Source organism: Mirounga angustirostris, unplaced genomic scaffold, assembly GCF_029215605.1.
Source record: "Mirounga angustirostris isolate CCGP_5_RB_7025 unplaced genomic scaffold, mMirAng1.0.hap1 SCAF_9, whole genome shotgun sequence".
Taxonomy (NCBI): Eukaryota; Metazoa; Chordata; class Mammalia; order Carnivora; family Phocidae; genus Mirounga; species Mirounga angustirostris.
In genome coordinates, this window is record NW_026991717.1 from 142,532,817 (window position 1) to 142,547,375 (window position 14,559).

Below are 14,559 nucleotides of genomic sequence, written 5' to 3' on the forward strand. Positions count from 1 at the left end.
CCCCGCAGGGGTCCTCAGGAGGGGCCTGGCATCCCTTTCTTAGTATTTGGGAAAATTGGCCCTTCAGATATCTGAAAAGATTAATTTATGTTAAATTGTACTTTTTCAAAATAATGTTTTTGATTTTTTTAATCAAGTGGTACTGTTTAGTGAAATATTATGACAATAATATATTTTTTTGTTGTCGGAAGGTAATATAGAGGGCGTTTGAATGTTTGTGCTGGTAGATTTGGAGAACAAAAAGCCTGAATAAAAGTAACTTATACTTAATTTTGGGGTGTAGCATTTGAGGGTACAACTTTGATCATGTTTTGCTTAGGCTCCTTTGGATTAGTTTTGTACCCAGGAAACGCCATTAGCTGGCAGTGGGGTGGAGCTCTATTTACCCCAATAAATATTTGTCAAAGACTGCTGTGCACATAACAGCATATTAAGAAAATGTATGACCAGAGCAGAGCCACAGTGGTATGAGCTTAAGAATACCTAAAAGCGAGGTGAATACCTTTTAAGTGCTAAACATTTTCTGCAGAAAATATTAACAAATGATATTTTACAGCTTATTTTGTTGTCTTTTTGTTCTGTGTTTATGTGAATGCAGGTTTGATATATATTTATTTCATTTTGATCTTTTGGGAATGGTTCTGTGCTAGTTTTGTAGGGCTGCTGTACTAAGGGGCTAAGCTGTACATCTTCAAACCACAGATTTATTCTCTCACTGTTCTGGAGACCAGGAGTCCAAAATCAAGGTGTTGGTAGGGCCCTGCTCCCTCTGGGGCTCTGGGTAGAGTCCTCCCTTGCCTCTGCCAGCTTCTGGCGGCCACCTTCCATCCATTCTTGGCATCCCTCCTGTCTCTGCCCCCCTTGTTAACATGGCGTGCATGCCCTCTGTCTGTCCCTCTCCCTCCCCCTGAAGGGAACACCATTTGTATTGGAGTAAGGGCCTGTCTTCTCCAGTATGATCTCACCTTAGCTCATTATGTCTGCAGTGATACTGTTTGCAAATAAAATCATGTTCTCAGGTACTGGGGCTAGGACTTGAACATCTCTTTGGGGGACACAGTTCAACCCATTATAGGGTTGATACTTCAGGGTGACGGAAAAGCACGTGAAAGTTTTACCTATCCATAGACATTTCTTAAACCTAATGAAAATAATTTAGCATATCTCTGTGACCAAGACTTTTTAAAAACTATTTTTTTTTTTTTGGTTGTGAAATGTTGGATGTTCATCGTAGGAAATTTGGAAAAGTCAGTGGGAAATAAAAATGTAAAATTGTTCACATGGCCACACTTGCAGGCAGTCACTGTTGTTAAAAGGAAAAGACTGGAAGAATATGGGTTTTCCCCCATATTTTCGAGTTACTAGTGGTCAGTGTCATTGTACATTTTTATTTGTAATTATGATGTAATTGGGCAAAGAGGATAACAAAGTCAAATAAAATGAATTGGTAGGCCTTTTTTGAAAAAGATGTCATTTTAATTTAAAGTTTTGTTGTTGTTTGTTTGTTTTAGTAATAAATACATCTTTTCTTCCCCCCTCTACTTCTTTTTCTTCCCCAGGTCTGGGTGAAATAAACTATATGCACGAACTTCTCACAAACATGGTTCACAAAAGGTGTGTTTCGAATGATGCAGCTTTGTTTTTACGGATAAACTATTCTACTGTTTCCGCCTTAAATAATTCTGATCACCTCCGTGAACAGTTAGTCTTTTTGTGTGTTCTCACATACATCTTCTCTTTATGGACATTTTATTTCATTAATCTGTTCCCTAGGTTACAGGTTTATCCACTGCATTCAAGTGTGACTCTAGAAGAACAGAATAATGTGTTTTTAAGTCCAGTTCCTGGGTACAGAAAGGTAGGAACCTGGGAGGCAAGTTGCAACCACTTCGGGTACATTTTTCTTAGAGACTACCAGCGGAGAATGCTAATATTCCAGCTTACTTGTATCCTATATTCTTAGCTAGTGTTTACTCCCTGAGCAAATAATTGCCGGATGAACCAGGTACGTTGTTTCATTTTGTCTTTTATTTTGTAAGTCAGTTGCTAACATCTTTAAATTTCCTCAGCTTCTGGGCATTGTTGCTAGTGGATTTTGATGTCTTTTACTTGTTGGCATTTCTCAAACTGTGGGACTGTTCTGGCATCCACAGAACTGCTCTGGCAACTTTGTTTAGAACCCACATTCTCACTCCTGTTTAAAGAGGATTTCTTTACTCTCGGGTTATGTGTGGACCACGGGAGTGTCTTAGCACAACCTTTTCGAGCTGCCTGAGATGGTCAGGAACGTTGCATGCACGATTCAGCCCCCTTGCTTCCAGTACAGATGTTCTGACTCTAGGGTAGGCGGGACCTTGCATGGTGTCCCAGTGCAGTCATTTCGTCTGTGTTAGCTTGGTTGTGCTTTTTTTGCCTCGGGGTGGTCCCCGCACCCCTGAAGTCCCATGTCTGAGGTCTGGGGTGGCTATCTTTGCCTGGCTCCTTGCCTTTTGTTGTAAATCACCTGCTGTGTTGGCGGGCTCTGTGTGTGAGGGATGACACCAGGAAGAGGGGTAGCAGTTAAGACCATGCATGTGGACCTGGACAGAGAGATGGCATGGGTCCCTGTCACCTGTCGTTGTGTGGCTTTGAGCAGATCACTTCTCTGAGACTTTGATTGTTGGAATGCAGACGGTTAGGAAGGTGAGTTGTAGGAGTGTGTGTCTGGACTAACATTACGGTAGTGGCACGGTGCCTGGCGCAGTGCCTGGGTGCGAGCAGTGCAAGGAAATAGGTACTATTTGTTGAACACTCAGTTCATGCCAGCAACAGTTCTAAGCACTTTACCCTTGTTAACTCCTGTGATCTTCAGAACAACCCTGCTGGGGCGGGCATCGTCATTATTATGTGCATGGTGTGTGTATGAGAACCATGAGGTAAGTAACTGGCCCAACGCCCCACCCTGGTGTAGGGCAGAGCTGGGGAGCCCACCCTGCACCAAGTCCCCCCACCCTCCTCCTGGACCCTTGAGCAGCTGTATCTTGTAGAAAATAGGAAAACTGTTAATTTTAAAATTTGAGTCCAGTATTTATATTAAAAAGCTTTTAAATAATTTTTGAGTTTGAGTTTTTTTTGTTTTTTTTTTTTACACAGTAAGAATGTCAGATGCTTTGTTTTTGATGTTTGCTAGATTATCCTGTCCACCAACATCGCAGAGAGCTCCGTCACTGTTCCAGATGTCAAATACGGTAAGACGGCTCTCTGTTTTCCCTACAACATAAACTGTAGTATTTGTAGGCCTATCTGCCCCCCAGAAATTCATCTTTCTCCTCCTCCCCATCTCTTCCACTGTTTGGAAGAGAGAATTTAGAAAAGTAGGCTCATACAGTTTCTCTGTACTTGTCGTTCACCTCTCGTTCCTCCTTTGGGGGCATTTTGAGGCCCTTGTGGACAGGAGGGCCTGGGGCTGTCACAGGTGCAGTTCTGCGGCTGGAGGGAGGGGGTGTGGGCAGGAGCTTGGCTGGTCTCTGTCACTCAGGGTAGCTTAGTGGGGTACCATGTCACCGCAGAGGGAAGCTACTCCATCAGCTGCCCTTTGGTATTCTCTGTGTATGTCCTTGATTACTTTGCTTTCTAAGCTCACTGATGCATGGTTTGAAGCCTCACAGTGCCAGACACTGTTCTCGATGCTGGGGGGACAGTGATGAATAAGCCAAAGCCCTGCCTCATGGTGGCTGTGCTCTGTATTCTGGTGGGAGAGACAGACAATTAGCAGGCAAAAATAGGTATCATTTCAGGGAGGGTTCAATGCTGTGTAGGAAGGTACATCAGACAGAGGGTTACAGTTACTGGGAAAAACGATCTTTTAGACAGGGTGATATGGGAACACCTCGCTAAAGTGGTATTTGAACAACACTTGAATTGAGTGAGGAATGAGCCATGGGAAGACGTGGTTCGGGCTTAGGGAACGGGTTTGAGGAGAAGGAAGGGGACAGTGTGGCTGGACAGATAAACACGTAAACTTGGGGAATGACAGTGTCTTGTCTCTGTGCCAGGGATGATTCTAAGTGCTGGAGGAATAGTAAAGAGGCAGGAGTCTTTGTTATCACGTACCTTCAGGGTGGGTAATTGAAAGACAAATAGAGACATGTAGTATGTGAAACGATGGTGTGTATAAGAGGAAGAAGTGGAGGGGCCAGGGAGTAGTGGGGAAGGGCAGCTGATGGAGTGGCCGGGGAAGGGGTGGAGGCTTTGGGAAGAGTGTTTGTAGGAGCAGCAGAGTGTGCAAAATCTGTAAAGCAAGTGCAGGGAACAGCAGGGAGGCCGGGGAGCTGCCCTAGGTGAACGGGAAGGAAGTGGTTGGAGGGAGAGGTCAGGGAGGTAAAGGGGTGGGGTACCAGGTCATTCAAGGCTTGTGAAGACTTCGGGTTTTGCTGGTGAGAGAGAGTTTTGAGAGTAGGGATGAAGGGGTGACATTGCCTACAGTTCATTCAGGGACAGACTACAGTGGGGCAGAGGGGAGTGGGGGGGCCGAGTGAGCAGGGTACGACTAGTGTGGTTTGCAGTGGGATTTGTTGGGAGGGACATAAGGAGCGGCCAGTTCTGGAGAGGTGTGCTGGGCGATCTGATGCGGGCTGTGGGAGACACAGAGCGGTAAGGTGGGGACAGCTGCTGCATGTCCAGGAACAGTTGGCTGTGTAGCCTGGAGACCAGAGGGCCGTGGGTGGCCGTGCTCCCAGGGTGCACATGGGGAAGGCATCTGGTATTTAAAGGTGGGCAGTAATGAGGAGCTGCAGAGGTGCAGCCAGCAAAGTCCTAGAAACCAAATCGGAAAGTGTTTTGAGGAAGATGGGTGGACGAGCATGTCATGCTGATGATTGGTTAAGTTTGAAGAAGACTAGAAATTGGCTATGGATTTAGCAACATGGACGTCATTGGTGACCTTGACCGAAGCAGTTTTGCTGGAGGTGACAGAGGGATGGGAGGAGAGAGGCATTGGAGGCAGTAAAGTCAGCACTCCTGAGGCATTCTGCAGAGAAATAGGGCCGTAGCTGAAGGGCAGCTGGAGCGAAGAGAACACATTTCTAGTAGCAGTGGGACAGCCAGCAGCACTTTCCCTGGGGGACGGGAAACGTACAGAGGACGATGCAGGAGAGAGGGCCTGGTTGCTGTGGCCTCATCCTTGTGAAGGGCAGAGGGGATGCGACAGGGCATCGCGTGGGTGCTCGGCCTCTGTGAGCATGAGGGCGGTTTAACTTTGCTCGCAGGGAAAGCCTGGAGTGTGAGGACGGGTGCCTGAGGGAGCTCACGAGGCCCTCTACCGCCTCTGCTTTCCCCTGGTGAGCCAGAAGCTTGGCCCTTAGTCCGCAGTGAGATCGGGGGAGCCATAGAGGTTTGAGAGGACCCTAAAGAGTCCGGGAGGGGGATTGATGGACCAGGGGCCGTGTCCCCTAAGGGCCCCGTGAGCCTCGTGGCCAGGAATAGAAGGGGCAGTCCGTCTGCTGGCCTGATGGGATTGTCCTTCTCTGGCTCCGGGGGACTGCACAGGGGAGGTGGGGAGTGGCAGTCTGCGCAGGCTGCGGTTGGTCAGACCAGCAGGTCAGCATGGGAGGGCGCAGAGTTCAGAATACCTTCAGGGAGTGGAGCTGAGGTTTGGTCAGCAGGGAGGGGAGGACAGGAGGCAGCAGATGGAGGGACAGCTAACAGGTCATAAGATGGACAGATCGCGGGGCCATCCGCAGGGAGTAAGGATTGCTGGGTAGGCCTGGAGGCAGGGAGAGGAAGGATAATTCTGGTTGGGAGGGGGCACTTGCTGTCACTATAACCCCCATGTCAGGTGCGGCCCTGGGTAGGAGCTGCTGGAGGGTGGAGGACAGGATGATGGGAGGGAGTTCATGCACCTGGGAGCCCGGATGCCTCCGGCATTGTTTGCTGGGCATGGAAATCACCAGAAATTCTGGTGGGAGAGGTGTTGGAGGGTGTGAGGACTGGGGAGCCAGGAAGGAGGGGGGGTGGTGAAGTGAAGGAGGCAGAGGTTTTCTGGGAGGGCAGTGGCAGGGAGGGGTGGGGGCGGATACGTGCTGCTCCTTCAGGCTCAGCGTGTGAGGGGGCGGGGAGAAGACAGCACCCTGCCTGCTAGCCTGGCCCCTTTCTACAGTCAGGACAGGGAGGATCTGTCCACAGGGGACTTGGAGGGACTTCTGTCAGTTGGGTCTCACAGATGAGGACACTGAAGCCCCGAGAAGCTGAGCAGCTTGCCCTCCGCCCCGGATTTGAGCCCCCGCAGTCCAGCACTGCTGTCGTGTGTCCCTCTGACCATGCTCTTGTGGGTGCAGTCCAGACGGCTCTTCCTATGGCATGTTGGGTCCACAGGGCTTTCCTAGTCCTTAGAAGAAAGAATGTGCACCTGGGCAGTAAGGAGTGGCCCGTGCATTTCCAGAGGCTTCTGTATGTGCACTGATTCTAAAGACTGCATGTATCATACTGTTTTATCACTATGCATTGTGATTATTACACAGTTATTCCTTGTTAGCATTGTGTTTACATTCCTTTTTTTAAATGACAGTTATAGATTTTTGTTTGACTAGAACTCTGGTTTGTGATGAAGATACGAATTATCAGAGTCTGCGATTGAGTTGGGCCTCTAAAACCAGTTGTAATCAGAGAAAAGGTAAGGCACTGTTCCGGCACAGTAGTGAATTGGTGGCACATTCAAGTGTCTTAAATTTTGGCTTTTGTATTTTTACTCTTATGCTGATACTTTCTTTACTGGAACCAGTTCTAAGTTTTAAGCAACAATAACTTATATCATCAGACTCTTCCTTTTAAATCTGTGGTTCTCCTCTCATCCATAGATTTAGGTGACAATTTTTGTACGTAACAGACAAGCATCTGCTCATCTCAACACTACCTTTTTTTTTTTTTTGGCAGTGAGTTCAAAAAGTGTCTGTGGAATGGTTATGGAGACCCAGTTAATTTTTGATAGTTTTTAAGTAATTTCTGGTAATCCTTCCTCTGACTTCTCTCCAAGTTCTGATCCTTCTAGGAAGGGGCATTTTTCCTAACCTGGTGTCACGGGTTCAGCACTTGCTGCGACGTGCGCGTGTTGTATCACTGGGGAGTTGAGGGTCCGGCGGCGCCTGTCGAGGGTGGGAGGCTTTGACCACAGTGGAGCCGCAGCTGTGACGTACTTGGGCAGGTTGCTGCTGTCACCTGTGGGGCTCGGGCCCCAGGGGACAGAGTTCTTGGCATGGCCTGAGAGGTGGCCTGTGTTTTATTAGAGGACTTTGTGGGAGGATGGGGGAAGGGCCATTCCAAAACACCTGCTGGGCAGTAAAGTTGCCGCATCACAAATAGAGTCGAGGAACGTTCATTGAGTGCCGGTGGTGTGCCGGGCATGATTGTGAGAGTTTGATGGGAACTTGTGCCCACCCTGCGAGCTAGGACACGGTTAACACCCTCACTCACTTAGGTCCGTGTCCTAAACACGCGTCTCTGCTGCCTCCCCTGGGACGGCTTGCCCGGAGCTGGAGCGAGACCGAATGATGGAGCGGCCACTCCAGTCTGGGCAGAAGCAGCTTCTCACTGGGCATGGTGGGAAAAACCCGATGTTGAGTTACATACCTCCCCACCCGGAACTGTACCCCAAACAAAAACCCATGCTCAGAAAAAATGACTAGAAATAAATACACAAAAATGTCAAAGTGATTATCTTTGGGTGGAAGTCTTGGGATTATAGGAGTTTTAGCTTTTGTCTATTTTTCTGTATGTTCAGAATTTCTGTGATAAAAATTTTTTCTCCTACAAGAAGTTGCAGAAATAGTCCTAGAGTCCCTTGAACGCTTGCCCCAGCGTCTCGCAGCTTGTTATCAGGGAGCTCTCCCAGCCGGAGTCAGGCGGTTGATGTCGGTACAAGGCTCACGTGGACGCGCGTTCCGGTGTGTGTTCTGTGCACTTGGACCAAGTTGCGTGTAGACCGTGTCAGCACCACTGTCAGAACACAGCCGTGTTCCGCTGCCTGGAAGGAAAGGCCCGGGGCCGCCTCTTGTGGTCACATCCCCGCTGCTCTCTGCCAGCCGCGGTCTCTTGTTCATTGTCTTGTCGTGGCCAGGCCGCTGTACCCAGGGAGTCAGGCGGCAGGTAGCTTTTGAGGTGGGCTTGCTTTGCTCACCATAACCTCCTGAAGACCCACCCAGTTGCTGCACGTATCAGGAGTCCCTCTTGCTGCTGGATCTCATCGTGCCGTTCACCCGTGGGGGAGGACATTGGAGTGTCTCTGGTTCTGGGCGATTACAGATGAGGCCGCTGTGGATGGGGAGGTGCAGGCTTTGCGTGGACGTCAGTTCTCACTTCTCTGGGGTAAAAGCCCAGGAGTGCAATTACTGGGGGACACGGGGCACACGTGGTGAGTTTTATGACAAACTGCCGCACCTTGTGGCCGTGGCTGCCACGCCATTTCCCGTTCCCACCCGCCGTGTGCGTGATGGCGTGCTCCACGGTGTGCTCCCGTCGTGGCCAGCCTGCCGTGGGAGCGCTGTTTGTGGCTGTGGCCATTCTGTTTTTTTTAGTTTTTTTTTTGACTTTTTTTTTTTTTTTAAGATTTTATTTATTTGTGAGAGAGACAATAAGAGACAGAGAGCATGAGAGGGAGGAGGGTCAGAGGGAGAAGCAGACCCCCTGCCGAGCAGGGAGCCCGATGCGGGACTCGATCCCGGGACTCCAGGATCATGACCTGAGCCGAAGGCAGTCGCTTAACCAACTGAGCCACCCAGGCGCCCCAACATTTTTTTTTTTAAGATTTTTATTTATTTGACAGAGACAGTAAGAGAGGGAACACAAGCAGGGGGAGTGGGAGAGGGAGAAGCGGGCTTCCTGCCGAGCAGGGAGCCCGATGCGGGGCTCGATCCCAGGACCCTGGGATCATGACCTGAGCTGAAGGCAGACGCTTGACGACTGAGCCACCCAGGCGCCCCATCTGTGGCCATTCTAAAGGTGTGTAGTAACACCTCCTTGAGATTAGGACGGCTGAGGTGAGCGGCTCGTCCTGTGCTGTTTCGCCATCCGTCTCTCTGCAGCACAACGTCTGTCTTTGCCTATTTTGTGGTGGGACTGTGTGCGGGTTGGCTGTGAGTTCTCTGTGCACCTGCCGTACCCGTGCTTTGTGAGCTGTTACGTGCGTGGTTCACACACGTTTCTCCCATTCCCTTCTGTCCTTTGTCTCTTCAAACTCTTCACAGGGTCTTTCAAAGAGAAAAGTTTTAAATTTGGCTGAGGTCCAGTGTATCTGATTTTCCTTTCCTTTCTTTCTTTTTTTTTTTTAAAAGATTTTATTTATTTATTTGACAGAGACACAGCAAGAGAGGGAATATAAGCAGGGGGAATGGGAGGGGGAGAAGGAGGCTTCCCGCGGAGCAGGGAGCCCGATGCGGGGCTTGACCCCAGGACCCTGGGATCATGACCTGAGCTGAAGGCAGACGCTTAACGACTGAGCCACCCACGCGCCCCTGATTTTCCTTTCATGGATCATTTGGGATCACATGTAGGAACACTTCACCTCGCCCTGGCTCGCAAAGGTGTTTCTCCTGGGTTTTCTTCTCAGAGTCTTCTAGCTGTATGTTCTGTATTTATGGCCGCGACCCATTTGAATTACTTTTTGTAATTACTTTTATGAGGTTTGGGATGAGGTTCATTTCTTTGTGGTGTCCGGTTGTTTCAGCACCATATAATTTTCCCCACCAAGTGGCTTCTGCACCTGGTGATGTGTCCCTGGGGCACATGTGTGTGGGGCTCTGTCTGGGGGCCTGGGGTCACCCTGTTGGACACTGGCATGTGCGGCTCTCCCTTCACCAGCGGCGCACTGGTTATAGTGAGACTGCACCTAAAACAGATGGGTTATCCCCGCTTTATTCTTTACTTTGAAAACTGTTGGACTTCTTCTACTTTGTCCTCCCATACAGATTTTAGGAGCTTGTCTAGGTCATCAGAAAAATAATCTTGTGATTTTGATAGGAATTGTGTTAAACCTGTCGGTCAGTTTGTGGAGAATGGGTGTATTTCTTATGTTGAGTCTTCCCGTCTTTGAACACACAGTGTGTGTGTCTATTTATTTAGGTCTTCTTTGATTTCTTTAATCAGCATTGTGTTGTTTCCAGCATAAAGATCCTAAGTATTTAGTTTTACTTAGAGTGATTGTAAATGGCATTGCCTTTTTTTTTTTTTTTTTAAGATTTTATTTATTAGAGAGAGAGCACAAGCAGGGAGAGAGGCAAAGGGAGAGGGAGAAGCAGACTGCCCACTGAGCAGGGGGCCCGATGGATGCGGGGCTCCAGTAATAGATGCTGAACCGACTGAGCCACCCAGGTGCCCAGCAATGCATTTTTAATTTCGATTTTTACATGTTCATTAGTGGTATATAGAAATGTCATTGACTTTCGTGTGTCAATCTTCTGTGACTTCGCCAAATTCACTAATTGGTTCTGGGAGTTGTTTTTGCTTTTGTTTTTGGTCATTACTTTGGAGTTTTCTACTTAGACAGTCCTGTCATGTGCAGGGAGGTGTGGGGTGGGGGTGATGGCAGTGCTGAAGTCTGGACTCCCCACTCGACCTCCTAGTGGGGAGGAGGTCTACCGGGGGAAGACAGTGGGGCTGGGGGGAGGGAATCCACACGGCCCCTCCATCTTTCCTTACTCCACATGTGGGGAAGGAAAGCACCTCCCCATGCTGCCCCATTTTGTAAAGCTGGATACTTATTAAGGACACCCTTCCCCCTTGCCCCATTCTCTCTCCTTCGGAGATTTTATCATGTTTTGGGTAAAGGAGTTTTTACTCTACAAGCAATACAATGGCAAGAGAAGAGTCATTTATATGGTGGCGCGTGAGGGCCAGGCCTGGCTCTGAGCTGTGTGCGTGTGATCCCTCATTTCGTGTGAAGCAGCTGTCCTGACGGCACCTTTGCGCAGGTATGAGGACAGATGGCCGCGGGAAAAGCCTACGCATACCACAGCCACCTCACTGGGGGAGCTGCACCTGCTCCAGCCAACTTTATGCTTTTGTGTTTTTTATTAGTATGAGCTTTGCATTTGCAGGAAATGTCTTTAAAATGTTTTGCTTTCCATTGCATATCGGGGCCAACATTGGTTTCTTTAGAAATACACATTGGATTTTATTCTGTGGATCACTGAGTACAAGTCAGTGCTTAATCCGCTTGTATAAGGGGACTTCTGACAGTAATTTACTCTAAAGTGTTTACTGACCTGGTCTGGTAGAAGATAAAGGTTTTCCTTAATATTTAGTGATTATTCTTAAATACTTATGCTAACGTTAAAGTGATTAGTGTCAAATGATGTTTGGATGCTTCCCCTTGCAGGCCGTGCGGGGCGAGTATCTAAAGGGTATTGTTATAGACTCATCCACAGGGATTTCTGGGACAGCTCCATCTCTGACCATGTCGTTCCGGAGATGCTGGTAATACTCTTTGGTCATTTTCTTTTTTCTTTTTTTAAAGATTTTATTTATTTGAGAGAGAAAGAATGAGACACAGAGAGAGCATGAGAAGGGGAGGGTCAGAGGGAGAAGCAGACTCCCTGCTGAGCAGGGAGCCTGATGTGGGACTCGATCCCGGGACTCCAGGATCATGACCTGAGCCGAAGGCAGACGCTTAACCAACTGAGCCACTCAGGTGCCCACTCTTTGGTCATTTTCAAAGTTTATTTTTTACAGACAGAGTTTTACTGAATCATCTTAAGTAATATAATCTTAGGTGTTCTATAATTTTGATTCCAGAAAAATCATCTGACCAAACTAGTCTTTAATCACAGTGCTAGCTTGCCATTTACTAAGGACCAGGCACTCTGCTAGGACTTCACATGCATGTTCAGTCTCTCATGGGAGGAGTGGTTCCTCATGTCTTTGGGCTCCATAGCCCCTTTACAGCTCATGAACGTGGGGTTGGCTGCTTGCTTCCTCTTCTCTGTCTCTCCTCTCCTCTCTTCTTCCTTCTCTGCTTCATCTTTCTCTTCCTTCTCTATCCCCGCTTCTTCCCCCATCTCTCTCTTCCCTCTCCTCCCTCTTCTCCCTCCCCCATCTGTGTCTCTCCCCCTCCTCTCCATGTCTCTTCCCCCTCCCCTACCTCCCCCGTCTCTGTCTCCTCTTCTTGTCTCTCTCCTGCTCTTTCTCCTCCTCTTGCCCTCTGTCTCTCTCTCCATCTTCTGTTTTTCTGTTTCTCTCCTCTCTTCTGCTCTGTGTCTGAAGTACTAGTCATGTGGGTAGGTTAATTATTTCGTTATTTTATTATTCCTAAATTTCTGCTCTTTTCAGCGTTGTCCGTTAGGAAGCACAATATTGAAAGTGAAATTGCTGGACATGGGTGAACCGAGAGCTTTGCTGGCAACCGCCCTTTCTCCGCCTAGTCTGAGTGACATTGAACGAACCATCCTTCTACTAAAGGAGGTACGTCTGTCTGATGTACGTCGGTGTTGGGAAAAGCTAAGATTTTGTTGGGTAAATTTTAGAAGTTTCGTATTGTGGATATCTTTAAAGAATTTTGATTGTCATGAATAATCAGCATTTGCTTGAGAAGGCATGTGCAATGCCTCATTGTTGATTGTAGATTCCACACCTGTTGTTTACTCCAGTTTTGTTAGTTGTGCTGCTGAGGCTCTTAGCTTTGCACGGCTCCCCCTCCCTCCCGCCTGCTGTGTGCTGGCTCCCCCAGGGGGTGCTGGGAGAAGAGATGCGTATGACGATATTGAACGGTTATTCTTTTTTTTTTTTTTTTTTAAGATTTTATTTATTTTTTTAGAGAGCGAGCGAGAGAGAAACAGCATGACAGGGGAGAGGGTCAGAGGGAGAAGCAGGCTCCCCGCTGAGCCGGGAGCCCGATGTGGGACTCCATCCCAGGACCCTGGGATCATGACCTGAGCCGAAGGCAGACGCTTAACCATCTGAGCCACCCAGGCACCCCTGAACGGTTATTCTTTTTTTTTTTTAAAGATTTTTTATTTATTTATCTGAGAGAGAGAATGGGAGACAGCATGAGAGGGGGAGGATCAGAGGGAGAAGCAGACTCCCCGCCGAGCAGGGAGCCCGATGCGGGACTCGATCCCGGGACTCCAGGATCATGACCTGAGCTGAAGGCAGTTGCTTAACCAACTGAGCCACCCAGGCGCCCCTGAACGGTTATTCTTAAATATACCTTTCTGCACATGTTAAAGTAATTAACGCCAAATGGTGTTGGCACATTTCTTCTTCGAAGGCTGTGCGGGACAAGTGTCCAAAGGGCACTGTTGTCGGCTGATGCACAGGGATTTGGGGACAGCTCTTCCTGAGGCATCTGCCTGTGGTGCCCATCAGCTCCTTGGCTGTCTCCGCACTTTGCTGTCTCCGTGCAGGTCTGTCTCCACCCATCCTCGAGCTGTCTCCTTCCCTTGCGGGAAACTGCTTTGCCTCCTTGGATCCTTGGATTCCTCACCCTGATCGTGCTGTGCTCTTGCTGCTTGCAGCCCCGGCCTTGGCCTGCATGCCGCTTCGTGGGGCTGTAGATGTTCTGCTTCTGGCCCTCGAAGTTGGGGGTGCTCTGGCACTTGACTTTATTCTGATTCCTGTATTGGTTTCTATGAAATACCCTTTGTCAAGTTAAGGAAGTTTGTCCCCATAGACAGTTTAATACTTTGCGTTGTGAGCGACCACTGCGATGTGGTAGTTATTAGGCCTTTGGTTTCATATGGTGCATGCCCTATTTGTTAAATTGGGAGTGAAATAGACCTTTGTGGGCGGATCTTGAGTGTTACCTTGTGGTGTCACCTTTTTAAAAAATAATAAAATGTATTCTAAGTTCCTAAAAGCAAATTAAAAGAATCTTTTTTGGTAGCATCAGTTTTTCGTCCGTCAATTTAGATGTCTTTTAGAATAATCTTTATCACCAGAATTTGGTCTTCATTTCCTGTTTAGACCCTCTGCCTTAAGGGAAAAAAGTGCAAGAAGAAGTCAGTGCTTGCTAACAGGGTTAATTTATTTTGTAAAGGTTGGGGCACTTGCAGTGAGTGGGCAGAGAGAAGATGAGAACCCTCATGATGGTGAGCTGACCTTCTTAGGAAGAGTTTTAGCCCAGCTTCCTGTTAATCAACAGCTTGGTAAACTCATAGTCCTCGGACACGTATTTGGATGTCTAGACGAATGTCTTATTATAGGTAAGTATGAGCACATGGAAATCTGCCTGAAGGGGTGTGGAAATCCACTCTAATGATCTCACCTTGTCTTTGTTTTTCTGTTGTTAGCGGCAGGTCTTTCTTTGAAGAACTTTTTTGCAATGCCTTTTAGGCAGCATCTTGATGGATACAGGTACGTAACATTCATAGTTTTAAAAGTCACTTTATTTTAATGGTATCGCATGACACTTTGTTATCCGTTTCTAGGAACAAAGTGAATTTCTCTGGCAATAGTAGGAGTGACTGTATTGCACTTGTTGAGGCTTTTAAAGTAAGTTTTCTCTGTGCGGGCGGGGGGGAAGCAACTACTGTGGATTGTTACATTTTCCTACCATAACCCTGTCTCTGCCGGAAGCAACATGATCATGGCCTGTTG

At 48.1% G+C, this 14,559-nt stretch overlaps 1 protein-coding gene across 1 annotated transcript in view; it reads left to right on the forward strand.

The window, feature by feature from the left end:
• The window catches only part of TDRD9 (tudor domain containing 9), an 88,240-nt gene that overhangs the window by 31,219 nt on the left and 42,462 nt on the right, over nt 1-14,559 (forward strand). Inside the window, exons 7-15 of the mRNA XM_064571676.1 lie at nt 1,560-1,614; nt 1,774-1,858; nt 3,170-3,227; nt 6,545-6,649; nt 11,345-11,442; nt 12,295-12,426; nt 14,000-14,165; nt 14,253-14,316; nt 14,391-14,454. Coding sequence (XP_064427746.1) covers nt 1,560-1,614; nt 1,774-1,858; nt 3,170-3,227; nt 6,545-6,649; nt 11,345-11,442; nt 12,295-12,426; nt 14,000-14,165; nt 14,253-14,316; nt 14,391-14,454 — 827 coding nt within the window. The remainder of the gene's footprint in view (nt 1-1,559; nt 1,615-1,773; nt 1,859-3,169; nt 3,228-6,544; nt 6,650-11,344; nt 11,443-12,294; nt 12,427-13,999; nt 14,166-14,252; nt 14,317-14,390; nt 14,455-14,559) is intronic.